Source organism: Talpa europaea (assembly GCF_964194135.1).
Source record: "Talpa europaea genome assembly, chromosome: 14".
NCBI lineage: Eukaryota > Metazoa > Chordata > Mammalia > Eulipotyphla > Talpidae > Talpa > Talpa europaea.
Window position 1 is genome coordinate 76,417,210 of NC_140082.1, and position 18,670 is coordinate 76,435,879.

The window sequence follows — 18,670 nt, forward strand, 5'->3', positions numbered from 1 at the left end:
TGTAAGCTTACGGTTTAAATATGTCCATTAAAGACATGGGGAGCCCTGGCCCTGGTGATGGTACTGGGCAGCTCTTGACATTTATCGTGCAAATGAAACTGACCCCGCCTCGCAGAAAAGAGACAGAAAGCAAGGAAGAACAAATTCTTTGTTCTTGTACCTTTGTATTAACACATGATTTTTGCCCTGATGTTGGTTCCATGACTAGGAATTTTTCCGGAATTGTACTTGGGGGCATTTTGAATTAAGACTTCAAACTCTTGTCGTTTGTTGGAGAACACATGTGACCACACTGATGGAAGTGGTCCCTTCACTGACGTCAGCGTGTTCAGTGCTGAGCTGTGGGTCAGTCAGCCCATTTCACAAACAAATGAACTGTTTAATGAGGTTCATAAAAAGCTTTTATTTCCCCACCTTGGAGGATTTTGGTTTGCTCTGCATTATTAGGTCTTAAATACTAAATAAAGCGTGTAGCTGAGGAAAGCTGATGGCTGGAGATCATTTACCACAGGGGGCTGGCTGTTCCTGCACCTTACGCCCCTGCACCCCGCAGGGGCCACATCCAGGCAGCAGCCCGACGTGCATGTTCCAGTCCGGAACTGTGGCATCAGTGAGCCCCGGTGGCCTGACCCCAAGTTTGTTGCGAGGTTTCTTTCTCTTGTGTCGGTTTTCAGTCTCATTGCTAGGTGCCTTTCCCCTCATCTTTCTGTTCCTGGCACGGCACCTTGTCTTGTGAAAATGGTCAGTTTGTGTTTGAAAGAACAGACTGGGAAGAAGGTGCACAAATTTATGGTGGGTTTTTTTTTTTTTAAGTAGATAAACAATTTCAGTGCAGCATGCAGTGCCCGTTGGTGTCTGAGGGGCTGCCTGCTCTGCCCACCCTGCGGCCCCCTCACTTCAGGGTTTTGAACCCCTTCCTAAAGCTAGAACTTCCAAAAGATAGAAATGGTAGTGGGTTGTTTGTTTTGTTGTTGTTGTTGTTGTTATTTGACTAAAATATAGAGCCCAAAGGGTGGAGGAGCACATTCTGTGAATCCAAGTTGAATGCAGCATGTCAGTGCTGCCCCAGGAAGGCAGGGTTGGCGCCTCCTCACCGTCAGTCCTCTGGCTGGTGGGTGTTGTGGGTGTTGGGCCTCCCCCATGGGGAGACTCTCATGCTTACTGTGGGGAAAAGTGCTTTAAGGACACATGTAGGTCATGTCCTGGAGGGGTTTTGTTTGTTTTATTTTGTCTTAGTCTTACAGAAGGATCAGTGCACATAAAGTCAAAATTTTTTAATTTTTTAGTTTATTACACAATTATTACATGCTCATTTCTAAAAATTTAGAAAATTCAAATTAAAGATAATTAAAATCACTTATACTCCTACTGCCTGTCCTTGTGCTTATAGTTTCGTAGCTGTATTGAAGCAGCTGTTGCTTATTTTCAAAGAAGCCGAGAGCACAGGTCTCTGCAAACTTGTTGTGAGTGGGGTGCTGGCGTGTTCCCAGTGGGGAGCAGGTTTGCACCTTGTCCCCCTCTCATCCAGGGTCATGGCACTCTTCTTTCTGTAACTGTTTCCTTCAGAGTCTTGGGAGACTTAAATAACATTTGCAAACATTACTTGAAACTTTTATTTTCTATAAAATAAAAGGGGTTATTTGTGTGGTTAGGGGAATAGAACTAACTGAGAAGTTAAGCATGGTGAGCGTTTAGCTGTAGGTGTCACTTGTAAAGTACATTCTCAGTATCATTCTTCCCTTAACTTTTCATTTTGTTGACATTCTGTGTGATTCTGAAAGCACAGCCCTGGCTAAAAGCTGTAATATTAGTGAGTACACACTGGGTAAGGCCTTGAGAGCCCTTAGTCTGGTCTGTTGTGCAAATCTTAGCTTAAGATGAGAAATACAGTCAGGAAGGTGATCCCACTTGTGGGGGACACTCTGGCCTGGAGGTGGAGTCGGACCGTGCAGTGGGTAAAGGAAGGGAGGCCTCTGTTGTGGCTGAGATGGTGCCGTGGCTTGGGGTTCCGCATTGGTGTGAACCTCCCCAGCACTAGTAGTCTGGCTCTCTAGTTCTGGCATCTTATGCTGGAAGCTATGGTGAAGAGCATGAAGGGCGAGGAGCCCCAGGCTGTGATTTCTAACCACACAGGCCGCCACCATCCTGTGAAATGGCCACCCATGGCCTTTGAGTTCGCTTGGACGCTAGCAGTGCTGAGGGGTGCCATGCCTGGGGTGGTGGGCAGGGCCGTGCCCCAGTGGTTGGAGTGAGCTTCTGCCAGCACAGCCACCCAGCAGGCATCCTGTACATGAGGCCTGAGGCAATAAACAAGGCAAAGGAGAGCAAGGCTGAGCTTTGAGGTCCTCAGCGAGTGTGGGTGATTCCTACTTGAGGACTGTAATAGAGGAATGAGGTGCTGGTTAGGCGCTTATCGCTGGCACGGGCATGCTCTGGTTGTAGTGTGTTGTTTTGCTGGGTGCCCAAAAGGGTGTGAGGTTAGGGTGACACCATGTGCCTGAGTGCTGCTGTCTCTGGACTCTACTCATGACAGTTTCTAGATCCTGCAACTGAGGCCTGGGGTCACCCACCTGGGGACTAAGATAAGGAATAAAGATGAAGAGCAGGGTGAGCTGCCCTGGAGTTGGTCAGCTGTGGAAGAAGCAGCTTTGTTCTATGGCAGCTTCTCATAGGCTCTTTCTTTCTCTAGGTCAAACGATCCAGGAGTAAAGGTGGCCTCGCAGGCCCTGATGGGACCAAGTCTGTCTTTGGGCAGATGTGTGCCAAGATGAGCTCCTTTAGCCCCGACAGCCTCCTCCTCCCACACCGCGTCTGGAAAGTCAAGTTTGTGGGTGAGAGCATGTGTACATGCGCAAAGGGCCTGTGGCCACAGAAGGTCAGCAGTGAGCATGGGTAGAGGCTCGGTGGGCAGTGCAGGTGGCTGTGAGTGACTTACTGTCCTTTCCCTCCAGGCGAGTCTGTGGATGACTGTGGTGGCGGCTACAGTGAGTCCATAGCCGAGATCTGTGAGGAGCTGCAGAATGGACTCACCCCGCTCCTTATTGTGACACCCAATGGCAGGGATGAATCGGGAGCCAACCGCGACTGCTACCTATTCAGCCCGGCTGCCAGGGCGCCTGTGCACACCAACATGTTCCGCTTCCTGGGTGGGTGTGCTCATGCGGGCACAGTGCGTTACAAGGGTCCCGTCTCCCCAGTGTAATGTCTGCTCGCTGACCTGGAGGTGTCTGGGTATTCCTGATGCCTTTTAGCTTTATTTTTTATTTACTTATTTTTTAAAGATTTATTTATTTATGCATACTAGAGCTGGGGTACAGGCCAGAGGTATGGGGGGGTGAGAAGATTCACCAGAGACAGAGTGGGGAACAGAACAGGCAGATAAACAGAAATTCATTGCTGAGGGGAACAGTGGGTGAGTCAGGAGAGGTCTGCAGCACCATGTCGGTTGCTCCCTGGCCGGGGATGGAACTCGTGCTGCAGAGGCTGCTGATAGCTTCATAGGTTGCGTCTTAACCCCTTGTGCCACCCGGGAGGCCCTGCTTTTAGCTTTATAAGTGTGCAGCTGCAGGGATGTTTAGAGCCAGCCATTAGCAGCTGGTTGCTACTCAGAGAATCTGAAATACCATGTTTTTGCATCTTCAGTGTGTCTCAAGCTCGGGATCATATCTTAGGAGGTGTTGAGAGTTGGCCAGTTCCTCCCTCATGTTTGTTAGGGATCTGCCAAGCACTGGGGTCCTGCTGCACCTCTGCAGGCACCACGCCCGACTTCCTGGAGAGGCTCCAGCCATTTGCTTCCCCATTAGAGAAATAAAGCTGAAACTTGCTCATTGGAACAAAAAAGAGTGGTTGAACCTAGGATGGGACAGAATGGGACAGACGGTTTTAGGAGACCCTGAGTCTCTGTGAATGTGGGTGTTGGTGTATAGAGCGGAGGCCCTGGGGCAGAGCTAATCTCCTCTGCATGTTGAGTGAGCTGGATGTTTCACCTGATTCCAAGTCTCTTCTGTGACTGGTGCTTTGCACGAGCAGGTGTGTTACTGGGCATCGCCATCCGGACTGGGAGTCCCCTGAGCCTCAACCTGGCCGAGCCTGTGTGGAAGCAGCTGGCAGGGATGAACCTCACCATCGCAGATCTCAGTGAGGTAACTGCAGTGAGGGGGGGAAATGTGACACCTGGTGTGCCTGGCACAGAGCACGGTGGGGGTCCCCTGGATCTGCTAAGGAACACACCTTGTCCTGAAGTGCTGCCTTCTTTCTGGGCGATGCCAAGGCCACTGGCCACACACCCCCTTTCTGCAGCAGAGATGGTCTTGGATATGAGATGGGTTTGCACAAGAGGCGGGCGATACCCAGTGCTGCTCCTGTGCCACCGTCCCTGACTGCAGGGTGGGCTCCATCGCTGGCGGTGGTGGTTGCTTTCTCAGCTGTTCACGTCATTAAGGACTTTGTTAAATGATGAGCTTGTCCTTCATCTCATCGGATGAATTGCTTTCTGGTCGCTGCTGCTTGCTCTGTTGTTTGCTGCCACGCGTGGCACACTGCAGCCCCGTTCGCCCCAGGGAGACTGAGCCACCCCGCGGCGAGCAGGGCCCTGTGCCAACGGGGGCTCCCTTCTTCCCCTGAAAGGTGGATAAAGACTTCATCCCCGGGCTCATGTACATCCGTGACAACGAAGCCACCTCGGAGGAGTTTGAGGCCATGAGCCTGCCCTTCACAGTGCCCAGCGCCAGCGGCCAGGACATCCAGCTCAGCTCCAAGCACACGCACATCGCCCTGGGCAGCCGCGCGGAGTACGTCCGGCTGGCGATAAACTACAGGTGCGTGGTCCTGCGGCGCGCTTCTTGGACCCAGTAAATGGCAAATGGCAGCATTTGGCTGGATTGGCTGGATGGCAGCATTTCCTCAGGCGTGTCATGCGCAGGAAAATTCTGATGGACTTGGCTCCTACTTCTGTTTTTCGGTCATCAGAGCTTCTTTTATGATCAGGGTATTTACTGCGGGTGAGTCTTTTGGGTAAACCAAAGTCTTGCCTGAAGTTCCTGACTGGTCAGAACACTTGAGGTGGACAGAAGGCCTCCTGTCTGGAGATACTCCTGGCAGGTGTCACAGGCCTGTGTGTCCCTCTGCTCTGTTAGCTCAGAGTGTCAGGGCTGTGTCGGGCCCTCTCTGCCCCCACGACCCTCACACCAGCATGCGGTGGCCATGGTTGCTGCCTGGCAGGTTGACGAACACCTCCTGTAGCTTCCATGGCTCCTCACAACCTCTGCCCGGTATCCCCCATTTAAGCAGCATGGTCTTTGGGGTCCTTCAGAAGCACCTGGCCAGGTATTGGTGGGCTTTGCTTGCTGGGCTTGGGTGAAGGCAGTTCTGGCTGTATTGTCCTCGGTGTCCCATTTCTGCCAGGTGCCCTGGTGCCAGCTGTGAGAGCCCGCACATGGTGTCTGCCTCTGAAGTTCTTACTGCGGGTGTCGTGGGGCCTGGGCTCTGCTTCTCGTGTCCGGTTCGGACTCCTCCCTCCTCAGTATCCATTATATATTGAGAATTGTGTCTTAAAGTGTGTCTAGCTCTTGCTGGTTTGTGTGTTTCTCAGACCAGCTGTGATGCTACATGCGTGAGGCACAAGCCTCCCTCACCTGTGTGTCAGGCTTGGTGTCTGTCACCCAAGATAGAAATGCAAAGTGAGTTTTTTCTTTCAGACTCCACGAATTCGATGAGCAGGTGGCTGCCGTTCGGGAGGGGATGGCCCGAGTGGTACCTGTCCCCCTTCTTTCCCTGTTCACCGGATATGAATTGGAGACAATGGTATGCCTGCCCCCCCCGCATCCTGTCCCCCTGGAGCTCCCTGTTGTGTGGTGACCCACACATCAGTGCTGCTGGTTAATCTCTCAGTGAAACCTTCACTTACCCTGAGATACACTCGAGCTTGTGAAATGAAGTAAAATGAGCTGGGGGGGCAAATGTTCCCTGCCTGCCTCCCTCCCAGCCCTTCCCACCTAGCCCTGGTGCCTCTCACCTTAGCCCTCCCCACACAGGCCTTGGTAGAAAGAGGGGGGATTCTGTGCTGAGGGTTCTGAGTGCCCCTCAGCCTGACAGTGTCCTCCTGCAGGTGTGTGGCAGCCCAGACATCCCGCTGCATCTTCTCAAGTCGGTGGCGACATACAAAGGCATCGAGCCTTCTGCGCCCTTGATCCAGTGGTTCTGGGAGGTGATGGAGTCCTTCTCGAACACGGAGCGCTCCCTCTTCCTCCGCTTTGTGTGGGGCCGGACGAGGCTGCCCAGGACCATCGCCGACTTCCGGGGCAGGGACTTTGTCATCCAGGTGAGGGGCTGCACATGTGTAGTGTTAGCTGAGGGGCTTTCCTCCCACGCGACCCCCGTGACAGTCTGGAGACTGGTCTCTCCTGTGATGGCTTTTCCTTCTTCTTGGAACAAAGGTGAAAAACACCAGACTTCTTTCATAGCCCAGCATTTTATGACAACAGGTCTCAAGTACCACAGTCTGCTTTTAGAAAGTTTATCTAGTCACCTCCAGAATTACTGCTCTTACGTCAGTGTGTTCTAGATTTTGAACATACATGTCATAGACAGCATGTGTTTGATTTTGTGGTTGAATCAGGTGATCAACCGCGTACTAAGAACAACCCCAGGATACTCCATCAGTTTGGGGACAAGAATTTTGCTTTGGGTTCTAACCCTGCAGGTCAGCAATAGGCTGTGTTTACCTGCCAGGTCACTATGGTGAAATGAACCAGGACAAGTATGATTGTCCTAGTACTGTGGGAGCTGGGCCTTCCTCAGAGGGTCAGATGGGAGGGGAGGGGCTCACTCTCCCCAAAACCTCAGAAGGATTGGGGGACAGGGGCTCTTAGGAGCATAGCCTGATCCATGTATGGCCAGAGCTACAAGAGTTGTCATCTTTCAGGGAGATCTTTGCAAGCACATGTCTCTCCGAAGGTAGGTAATTCCTGATTTTTGCCTCTGTAGAGGTTGAGCGTGGGCAGGTAGGTGAGTGCGGACCTGGACTGGCTGGGCTCCACCTGTGTTGTCCTGGAGGGAGATGGGAGGGGCATATAGACCCTCTTCACAGCATTAATTCATAAAAAATAATCTTCACAATAACCAAGGACCACTTTTTACTAAAAATCCTCAGAATTAATCAGTTCTTCTTATTTTTAAAATTGCCTACATTATATGTTTTCTGGTATTATTCTTAGTAAAAAAAAAAAAAAAGGGTTTTTGTGAGTGAGAGCCAAGCACCTAAAGAACAGAATCATACAGGTCTGCATTTTACCCGCCCTTGTATGTACTTGGTCTCTGATTATCTCGTGTTCTCCACTGGCAGGTGTTGGATAAATACAACCCTCCCGATCACTTCCTTCCTGAATCCTACACCTGCTTCTTTTTGCTGAAGTTGCCCAGGTATTCCTGTAAGCAGGTGCTGGAGGAGAAACTGAAATACGCCATCCACTTTTGCAAATCGATAGACACAGATGATTATGCTCGCATAGCCCTCACGGGCGAGCCAGCTGCCGATGACAGCAGCGACGACTCAGAAAACGAGGACGTGGATTCATTTGCTTCAGACTCTACGCAGGATTATTTAACAGGACACTGAGGTGGAGAGGTACCATCAGAGGTGCCATCACAAAAGATCAAGCAGGGAAGCAGAGTGCTGCTGTGTGGGGTGCAGGTGGTCTGGGGTGTCCTCTCCATGTACAGGGGTGGGCAGAGAGACTGCTCGTGATTGGAACAATGAGTGGAATAATGAATGGGAAATCAGTCTTGCACGTGGGGCCCTATGTGGACACTAACATTTATTTTTGAAACTTAAGAGGGCCTTCTCACCCGTAATGCTGCATTACATGTAGGACTTCTGTGTTTACTAAAGTGTGTAAATGTTTCTATAAATACTGAATTGCAGCGTCCCAAAAATGAATAAAAAGCCTTTTTACTGTGGGTGCAATAGATTGTTTTTTCTTTCTTCTTTCTTTCAAGTGTTGTGCATTGTCTTGATTGTACATTGGAAATACTGTGTAACAATTAAATCGTATTATAAATATTTCAATTAATTTTACTCCGAATTTGTTTATTAAAAGCTTTTTGAACATGAAATGATCAGTATTACTTGAGTGCATCCAGAGGTTACTTCAACCACAACCCAAACAGAAAGGCCCTTTGGGGTCCCCCCCCACCAGGTGCACATGTGAGCATTGCAGGACGTTACTTTCTGCGAGAGTGTCATAGCTTCTATCATGGAAAGTGTACTATATATAATGTCTGTGTCATGTATATGCCTACATTTTAATTCCCTATAAATAAAACATATGTCACAAAATTGTAAGCTGAACTTTCTTGTCCGGCTAGACTAGTATTGAAAGATGTGCTACAATCAAAAAATAATTTAGTCTTTGATACAGCAGTAGTTAAGCCATTCCACTCTATTTTAGGTTTTAGAAAAACCGAGTGGTCGTTAGGAGAAAGGAAAGGTTTCAGGGGAGCTGCTGGTGTCAGGAGCCAGGAGTCAGGAGCCTTCGGGTCCTTTTCCTGTTCTCATAGTCTTGGTTCCCAGCCATTGACTCGGGCTCTGGGGTGTGTTTCTGGCAGTCTACCATGTGATGGGATTTGAGCTGCCTGTTCTAGGGTTATGTGTGTGGCACCCCATCTGCAGAGGAAGGACAGAATCAGGAAGACTGGCGAACAGATCTAGTGCACTAGAACGTGAGGTATTCACTAGCAAAGGGAAAGCGGGTTTCATGTTGGAAGACCTTTTTTTTAAATTCAGGGGCGGGATGTTTAGCATTGGAAAATCTAGAAGAAGGGAATTTTGGGGGGACTCCATGACTTCTCCATGACTAAATTGGTGAGTGCTCAGGTTAGCCCTTTTCTCAGCTTGATTCAAAATTTCCATTAAGTTAAGATTAAAAAAAATCTCTACCCTCTTGTGTCAGCTGGTCTCTGCCAGAGGTGTGGTTGGGGATCTGTGCACAGGGTACCTGCTACCACACCAGCCATTCGCCACATACTTTCACTGTTCAGAAACGATTGCCTAAGACATAGTTGTTATGAGCTTGTTATTTTTCATTTCAGGAAGACAAAGGTTATCAATTTCCTTCTCTTTAGCTATTCCACTACTCTAAATGGCAGTTTGATTTTCACGATTAGTTTATTCACTTTTTGCCCAAAACCAACCTTTAAGGGCTGTTAAATGTCATGTACAAGATTTCAGAATCTTCAGTTCTGCTTTTTTAACTTTCATCCTAGAGTTCCCATCTGTCTCGGAGTCTCATTCAAGGATTCCTAGCACCAATCAGCCAGGACGAGCCAACGCAATGCATGAAAAAGATTTTGACACATGGGAATTTGTGCAACAGGAACAGCAAATGCAGGCCTCATGCTGCAGCAGACCTCTCTGGCCATCCTGATGAAGGCTCCTTAATTTTGCTGGTAGGTTCCAGCTACGTGCTAAATTGCAGATTAACCCTAAGGAGGCAATAGATGGCGTGAGGCAGTGTCTGCCTTTCTAATGAAAGAGGTTGCACGTGTAATGTGTCTACAGCTGCAATCCGCTTAGATTTAGAACTTCACCCTTAGTGTCCCTGACAAAAACGCATTTTCTCAGCGTGGGTTCCTCAATACTCTCTGTGAACTTTCCCTCCCTCCCCCAGTGCTGGCTCAGAGGGCTTCTCTGTGCCCCTGCCCCTCGCCCACCACAGCACCACAGCCAACATGGCTATCCACAGTTTGTAATCTGCTTATCTGACTTTCAGAGCCCAAGTGCAAGCTCCAGGAGCAGGGACTGGTTTCCTCCAGCATGGAGGCTACCACAGCCCTGAAAACAGTGTGGGGTGGATGTGGGCATGGGCAACCTGTGTTCCACTGCTAGATCAGGGACCTCGAAAGTGGCTGCTGGCACTGTTGTTGCTGGACACAGGCTAAGTCTGGCAGGTCACCTACAAACAGGTGGCTGTCCCAATATTTGAGCGGGAGAGAAGATGGAGGCTGTACTCGCTGACAGGGGCCGTGGGGTGGTTCATTTTCATCAGCACAGAATAGTCTGAGATCATTTGCCGGGAATCTCAGGGTTAACTAGAAATCTGGGAATACCAGAGTTTCCTAAGTTCATGCATGAGTGAACTCCCTAGACTGTAAAACTAGCCTAGATTCTTCATTTGGGAGAATTGAAGGTAAGGGAGAGGTCTGAGGTAGGACATTACTTTTGAAATGTCAAAATCATTATGAAATCCCCTTTCAGTTGCTCTGAATTAAGTTACCAGTGCAGACAGGCTCCCAGAGTCCCCGGGGCGACCCCAGTTTATTCATACATGATTGGCCGCACCAGGATGGCCCCTCCAGGCATCAGCCTGGCCCTCACAGGGGGAGGGGGCATCTCTGAGTGTGGGATACTAGTGGGGTTCCCTCTGCTCAGGGACCTGGTTCTTGTGATCCCTCCTGGTTCCTCATTGTCAGTACAGCTTTAGCATTACCAAACCTGATGCAACACTCATGTTTTTGGTAAGGAAATAATTTATTGCAAAGTTCCTGCTTGCAGATCTCTGTGGTTCCTGGGAAATCCACCTGGGCACCAGAGCCACGTTGGGAGAAGGGCACGAATCCTGGGCTCAGGACCTCAGAACCCGGCGCCACCAGGGTCACCCATCCAGCTGGGGTTTAGCCCTGGGTCCTTTGACTGCAGGTCTGCCGAGGTGCGCCCAGCACCACTGCAGACCAGAAAATGGGTCCACTACTTGGGACTTACACTCCAGGTGGGGGCTCTGAGAACTCTGCACTGCAGCCTGAGCGGCTGCCTTGCCTCACTCAGGTGATCCCCTCGCTCCCCCGACACTGCTGGGAGGACAGTACAGGTGGACACTCCGGTAGGGCCATGCCCCTCTCAATGCTGGCTGTGCGTGGAAGGTGGTTTAGTCTTTTCTGCTCAGGAACCACAATTGGGTGGATTCCCCAGCTCAGCTTGAGGGACATGCAGGGAACAGGATGGGATCCATTCCTCTCACTGTGCTACTCCCAGCCAGTCAGATCTGCTGTACATGGCTCCTGCCATACAATGTCAACTTCTCCCCTAGGGCACCAATGGTCCTTGGTTCTTGCTGGATGTCATGGTGCCCACAAACATTTGGCATCACCATCCTGCCTGGGAAATTTCCTTATGTGGCACTGTTGTGACCTCAGCCTCAGCTTTGTGCTGTGCTCTATGTGCTTTTTGCCCTAGGGAGGTACCCGAGGTGGGTCCCCTGCTGTCAGCTCTTGCTCAGTTGGCTTAGATGGAAAAAGCCCTTGAGGATGTTGATTTCTCCAAGCAGTGACGAGCAGTCTCCATTTGGGACACTGGGAAACCTGCAGCTGACGCCCAGGTCCTAGCAGAGCGGCTCATGTTCATGGATGCTGGGTGTTGCCCCCTCCAGCTCACCAGGGTCTGTAGGCAGCTTAGAGGTGCCTTGGGACACCCTTTTCTTGGGGGATCTGTGCAAGGGCCAGGTAGCCCCCACCCCAGCCACTTTCCAACGGTTTCCATACACATATGAGACATCCCCTTGAGAAATTCTGCACAACAAATTTTCCTCCAGCTCATTTTGTTAAAAAAAGAGATACTTAGAGCAATTTTTAATTACCAGCCAAACTGAGTAGAAGTTACTGAGGTTTCCCATAGATGCCCACCCCCCACTCATGCATGGCCTCCTCCATTATCAACACCCTTGCCGGAGTGGGGCATTTGTTACCACCATGAACCTACATCGACAGTATTATCATCCAAAGTCCGAAGTTGGTATTAGCTCTCACTCTGGCTGTGCGTGGTATGGCCGTGACAACTTACAGTGACATGTGCCCTGCAGAGTAGTTTAACTGCCCTAAAAGTCTTCTGTGCACCTCTGATCATGCCTCCCTCCCCCCAACCTTGCTCTTTTAACTGTGTCCATAGTTTTGTCCTTCCCTGAATGTCATATAGTCAGAATCATGGAGCCTTTTCGGATTGACTTCTTTCATTTAGTGATATGCAGTTAAGGTTCCTCCATGTCTTCTACAGTTTGAGAGTTTAGTTCTTTGTTTTTTTTTTTTTTTTTTAAATTTATTTATTTGTATAAGCACTGGGTACAGTCAGAAGTGCGGGAGGGTGAGAGGATTCACCAGAGTCAGAGCGGGGAGCAGAGCAGGCAGACTGACGAAGTACACTGCTGAGGGGAGCAGCGGGCGGCAGGAGAGGTCTGCGCGCCATGTGGGACCCTCACCCGGTGGCCGGGGATCGAACCGGTGCTGCAGGGGCTGCAGGCAGCTTCACAGCCCAGTGCTCAATCGCTGCGCCACCGGGAAGACCCAAGAACTCAGTTCTTTTTACCATATTAAGTGAACATAATATAAATTCACTATATTAAAATGAAAGCTCATTTTTTTTTTTTAAAGAATATTGCTCATTGTTTTGAGTCTGGATGTTCCATGGTTTATACACTCATCTACTAAGGACATGTTGATGGGCTTCCACGTTTGGGCAATTATGAATGAAGTTGCTATAAACATTGGGATGCAGGTTCTTCTGTGGCATATTTTCATCTCACTTGGGTAACTCCCAAGGAATAGTTTTGTAGGATGCTATGGTGAGAGTACATTTAATTTTGTAAGAAACTGCCAAACTGTCTTCCAAAGTGGCTGTACTATTCTGAATTTCCAACCGCAATGAATCCAAATCCCTGTTGCTTCTCAGCTCCTTACATTTTAAAAGATCTTTCAAGTCCAGAATTGTTCCTTTGGCTGCATGACCACTTCATTGTTGATGACACCCCTATCTATGGGCAGTCTGTGGTGATTTAAGACACGGCTCTAATGTTCTTTTGATATTCCTCCCATCAAGATCTGGGGTCTGTGTCCTTCCCCTTGACCCTGGCCTTTGTGATGCGCTGGAGTTTCTGCCGGGTAGTCAGAGGCTCCTCTGCTGGCTGCCCTGCAAAGACAGGGTCTAGAGGTGCCTTGCACTTGAGCCACACCCACAGCGAACATGCACTGCAGTCTGCACCCAGTGTCTACACACATGGCTCTGGGCTCTCCTGGGGTTGTCACCAGTGCTAGGGATTTCCGAGTTGCGGTGCTGCAGTGCCGCAGGAGGCTGGTCTCCCTGCACGTCCTTGGGCCCTGTGGTGTCCTTGGCCCTGCTCCTGGACAGTCCTGGCAGTGCTTGTTATAAAGCCTGTGCCTCCCAAACACCCAGAGCAGGCAGGCCCGGAGAAGAAAAGTTTCTGCCAGAGACATGACATAGTCTCCTCCCCCGAGGGAGACCTTCTGGGGTTCTGCCTGTTACATCCTGGATGAGCCAACAGCCCCTGACTTCCTGCCTTCCAACCCGTGGGTGCTGTGGGGGATGCTAAGGCTGCGTGAGCTGCCGGACCACTGCTGGCCTGTGTGTTTGTATGTCTGTGGTCTTGCTGTGTGTGTGTCAGAACAGGTGTAGGTGTTTGTCTTGCTGTGTGCCCGTCTAGATGTCTGTGTGTCTGTCGTGTGTCTCTCTGTCACATGTCTCTGTGGCGACTGTTTGTGTCTCTGTGTGTGTGCTTGCATGTGTGTGTCTGCACCTGAGTGTCTGTGTGTAGTTTGTGTGTGTGTTGTATGAGAGAGCATGCTTTCCACAGGGCACCCTTGGCGGCAGCTCCGGGCTGCAGGGGGAAGGCAATGAGAAAACAGGAGGAACGCTGCTTAGGTTTTGGTGTCCCCAGCACACCTGTTACAAGCCCTCCCTCACTCCTAGTCTAAGGTGCCTCTCCAAAGGGTCACCTAGAGCAAGTAGTGCGACTCTCAGAGCTGGGTGAGCCTCCTAGCAGGGCCCCTTTCCTCATGTCCCCACTGCTCTCCTGCAGCTCCAGAGGTGAGAGCCGCAGCCTCTTCCTCCAGGTCGGCCTGGCTGCTCCAGGGAGCCCCCGCCTGGGGTGACAGGGGTGGGCGTGGCCAGAAGGGAGGCGGGCGAGCAGCGGCCCCGCCCCCACAGCCGGCCCCGCCCCGAACCCCCTCAGCCCTGCGCCCGGAGAGCGCACCTTCCCTTCCCGTGGGGACTGCGCTCCACTCTCCACCCAGAGCCACCAGTTTGGACCTCCGACTTCACGTCGGAGAAAGACCAAGTCTTCAGGTAAAAGCAAGTGTTTTGAGTGTTGGGCGAGAGGAGGTGAGGGGCTGCCTGCCTTGAGCTGTTGCCTTCTGCAGAGAAGGGAGTTGAGGGGGGCTGGGGGTGCAGTGCGTGACCCCGAGGCGCTGCCGAGGTCGCGCGGCTTCACTCCCACACCGAGCCTGTTTTGGCCTCAACGGGAGTGGCCCACGGGAGGCAGGTTTTCAGGAAAAGCGGGGTGAGCCTGGAGATGGGGAAGGGAGAGTTCGGATGAGTCGAGGCTGGAGCCCCAGGGCGCCGTCGGCTCCGACCTGGCTTCTCGCGCGCGTGAGCTCCAGTCAGGCGCTTCTGCGGAATGGAATGCGCCAGGGCGAGACCTTTAAATCCCCCAGCCCTTCTGCTCACTCTGGCCACACAGAGTGGAATAAATGGATCTCAATGTCGCCAGCTCTTTCCCAGGCGTCCCCGTGGCTGGGCGTTGTTGGGCTTTCAGATCCCAGCCCGAGCCAGGGGCCACGACCTGCCCCTGCTCCGCTGCTCAGGGACTGGGTGTCTGTGAAGCTCCAGGTGGTGCTTGCAACAGGGACCTAAGGGACGTGACAGCGCTACAGTGAGCCGTGATGGACAGGAAGAGAAACAGGAGGTCGTTAGCAGTTCTGGGCAGCCCCTACCTCTTGACTACAAGGCAGTCCACTGTAACCTACACCCCCTAAGGCATTGCAGCCCCCAGCCCCAGCTTGGCTGACCACGTGGGCATGGGGCAGGTGAAATCCTGCTGAGGGACCTAGGCCTTTGAAAGCATCTGCAAGGCTAGTCCCACATAATTGCTAATGTGGATTAAATCTAAACATAGAGGTGAAAGCTCTGGATAAACTGTAGAGGACTGCACAAAACTGCTGTATTGCAAATTTCATTTACAAATACTGAATGTAGTTACATCACGTGTAAGGGAGGGCGATGTGACAATGTCAGTTCTTTTTTTTTTTTTTAAGATTTATTTATTTATGCATACAAGCACTGAGGTACAGGCCAGAGAAGGGGGGTGCGAGAGGATCCACCAGAGACAGAGTGGGGAACAGAACAGGCAAACTGACTGAAATACACTGCTGAGGGGAGCAGCAGGGGAGACAGGAGAGGTCTGTTTTGCCATGTGGGTAGCTCCCTGGAGGGCTGGGGATTGAACTCGTGCTGTAGAGGCTGCAGATTGCTTCATAGTGGGATGCTTAACCCCTTGCGCCACCAGGGAGGCCCAACATCAGTTCTTAAAATTTTATTATGTAGGTGGAAAGCAAATGAAGATAAGTGTTCTTGTGCCTTGGGAAGGTCACAACGTCTGTGGACCTCACTATCACCACGAGAGGGAAGCCCTGGTTGCCAGCTGAAAACACAGTAGCACCCACACCTGTGACCCCTGGGAAAGGTTTAAGCCGGAAGCCATGTGGTCATTGGGAAGCATCTCTGTGACTGGGTGATGGGGAGCAGCTAACAGGTTCTAGAAAGCCACTGACCAGTTGTGCCTGCAAAGAGGTGGCTGCATGGCCAGGGCTGGGGGCACTTTAGGTGATGGATCTTCAGGGTGAGGAAGGTTGTTGGGGAAGGGAGCTCGTAGTTTGTGATGGATGTGCCTGGATGGAGAGTGGGACAGGGACAGAGCCCTGGGGAAGGGCCAAGAGTGGCTTCAGGACTTTAATTGGGGGTGTTTGAGCAGTTGGACCCAGTGGTTTGGGTGTAGAGGGCAACTTGGGGGTCACTTGTCCCTCACTGGCTGGTTGGATTTTCTGGAGTTTTAATTCCACATTTTGTCTTTGTTGTTTCCAATTGTTTTGGCTGCGCCAAGGCACTTCCCAGTGCACGCGCAACAGCGGACTCGTCCCCGCCTGTAGCCCCGGAGCTGGGCGCCCGCGACCACCGAGTTCCCGGTCCCGAGAGATGAAATTCGCTCTCCCGTGCAGCCCCTGCGCGCGCTGTGGGTCTCAGTGCTGCGGCCCCCACCCCGCCCTCCCCCGGCCCTGGGCGCGCAAGGAGGCGCGCTTCTCACCCTGCTGGAGCACAGACGGCCCCAGGGCAGGTCTCTGCTTTGGGTGGGCAAAGGACAGTTTCCAAACTGTTTTGCAGCATGGGCGAAAGCCAGCAGCACAGTGATCCCGAAATAAGCAGAACCGCTTGAATTCGGCGGGTAGCAAAGACCATCGCTCTCGGGCGTGGATGCTGGTGAGCGCGACCTTCTCGCCGCACAGCAGGGGAGGACAACTCACAGGCTCGGAGGAGACTTTTTTAATTTTTTTAAGATTTATTTATGCATGCAAGAACTGGGGTACAGGCCAGAGGTGTTGGGGGTGAGAGGATTCATCAGAGACAGAGTGGGGAGCAGAACAGGCAGATTGACTGAAATACATTGCTGACGGGAGCAGTGGGCGAGACAGGAGAGGTCTGCTGCGCCATGTGGGCAGCTCCCCGGCGGGGGATCGAACTCGTGCTGCAGAGGCTGCAGACAGCTTCATAGCGCTGTGCTTAACCCTTTGCGTCACCAGGGAGGCCCAGGAGACTGTTCTTTAAAACAACATAAGGGGGGCCTCCCCAGTGGCGCAGCGGTTGAGCGCTGGGTTGCGAAGCTGCCCGCAGCCTCTGTAGCGCCGGTTCGATCCCCGGCTTCCCACATGGCGCGCAGACCTCTCCTGCCGCCCGCTGCTCCCCTCAGCAGTGTACTTCGGTCCTTCTGCCTGCTCTGCTCCCCGCTCTGGTGAATTCTCTCACCCTCCCATGCTTCTGACTGTACCCAGTGCATGTACAAACAAACAAACAAATAAATAAATATACATGCCTCTTAAAAAAAAAAAACATAAGGGGATTACAAGTCTTGCAACTTGATTGAACCTTCTAGAACCAAGTTCACACGTTGCAAAAATAAACGGGGATAAACTGTCAGACTCCCCAATCTGGAGCCGGCTAGGGCACGGCTCCACCACTGCGCCCGGATGGAGGTTGACCCCGGGGCGGGCCTTCTCCAGCCTCCTAGCCTAGGGGCCTGCGCCTGCCGCTGCGCTGGACTTTGAAGAGAGTGAGCCAAAAGCAATGACCACGCCCCCAAACTCAGCAACGCCCCCAGCCCAGTTACTCCCCCCCACCCCCGGAGACAGTTAAGTCCCTGGATGCACAACCACCCCGCACGCACATCCTCGCCTCTGCAGACATAGCCTCTACACGGCAGCGCCTCTGGAGACAGCCACGCCCACAAGGCGCAGCCACGCCCCACAAGCCACGCCCACAAACACAACCACGCCCACAAAGCGTAGCCACGCCCCCAAGGCACGGCCAGGACTCCGCCCACGCAGCCGAGCACCTGAAGCAGTCACGTCCCCAGGGACTCCCGCTGCTGCAGCACAGACATCCCTGCACCGAGAGGGAGGCTTTGCGTGGCGCAGTGCTTTCCGTGGAGAGGAACACTGGGCGACTGGGGTGTTTTCTCAGAACTTTAGACATTGTCTCCAAGAGGAGAGGGTTGGTTGTGGAGGGATTTCTTCGTGATGATGTTTTCAGGGCATACAGGAGGTATCCATACTTTTCTCGTCTATTCTTTTCATTATCGTACTATGTCAGATTGTTAAGCAGCTTGAAGAAATGTGCTTTTAAAATTGACGAAGAAACTGTTTTCCACATGATGTGTATTACTGCTGCTGATTTATGCATCCCTGTAAAACCAACACGTCGATCTTGCATGCAGTAATTGGGCTCTTTAACCTGTCTGTGCAGTGCCAGGCACCAAGCTTTAGCCTGTCTGGGCAGCCGTGCAGTTGCTGAGGAGATGCCTGTCGCCCCCAAAAGGAGATGGCTGTTTAGTAACTTGCTGGGCTCAGGGGCACAGAGGTCAAGTTCCCTGGCCCCTTCTGGCTTTCCTGCTTCCTGTCTGTCCTCCCTTCATTTATGCCAAGCCTGGGCTCTGCTCTATAAATGATAGCAAATCTCTCCATGCCCACAACACTCCAGCCAAATTGCGTCAGAGCTGTCAGGAAGAGCTGGGGGCATTCGCGTCGGCTGGAGCAACTGGAGAACAGCTTTCTTTGATCCTGCTTTCTTGCCCCCAATGGTACGGTCATGTCCTCAGGCCACAGTTGCCAAAGACTGCTGGACCAAGTGGAGAAGAACCAGAGGCAGAGTCCTGTGCCTTCCCTTGACCTGCTCCTGCACTGCCCCAGCAAGTGGGCTGAACAATAGCAGAGCACCTGGCAGCCTGAGGGGGCTTGGAGGGGGTTGTGGGGGGCAGCCTGAACTTAGGGCAGGTTGGTTGGGAGATAGACAACCCCAGAGAATTCCCTGAGATCTTTTAGGGAGTGGGGACCTAAGATGGAGGCTAAGAAGACAGGGAGGATCCAGGAAAGGATAATGAAGAGCCAGAGGTATGGTGAGCCCTAGGGCCAGAAGGGAGGGCGCTGCAGGGAAGGCTGCTGAGAGCCTCGGAGAGGGACAGTGTGGAGGATATGGGTGACTCCGAAGAGATTGTTTTCTATAGAGGTGGGGAGACATGAACTTGACTGAAGAAGGTTCAAGAAAGAAGGAGAAGTTCTTTAAAGGACA

The 18,670-nt window shown here is 51.9% G+C and overlaps 1 protein-coding gene across 1 annotated transcript in view; it reads left to right on the forward strand.

Moving 5' to 3' along the window:
- Positions 1-7,615, forward strand: part of HERC2 (HECT and RLD domain containing E3 ubiquitin protein ligase 2) — a gene marked incomplete at both ends in the record, with an annotated part of 160,691 nt that extends 153,076 nt beyond the window's left edge. Inside the window, 7 exons of the mRNA XM_084253432.1 lie at positions 2,690-2,831; positions 2,952-3,146; positions 4,030-4,142; positions 4,627-4,817; positions 5,697-5,802; positions 6,107-6,319; positions 7,343-7,615. Coding sequence (XP_084109558.1) covers positions 2,690-2,831; positions 2,952-3,146; positions 4,030-4,142; positions 4,627-4,817; positions 5,697-5,802; positions 6,107-6,319; positions 7,343-7,615 — 1,233 coding nt within the window. The remainder of the gene's footprint in view (positions 1-2,689; positions 2,832-2,951; positions 3,147-4,029; positions 4,143-4,626; positions 4,818-5,696; positions 5,803-6,106; positions 6,320-7,342) is intronic.
- Between the last annotated feature and the right edge of the window lie 11,055 nt (positions 7,616-18,670).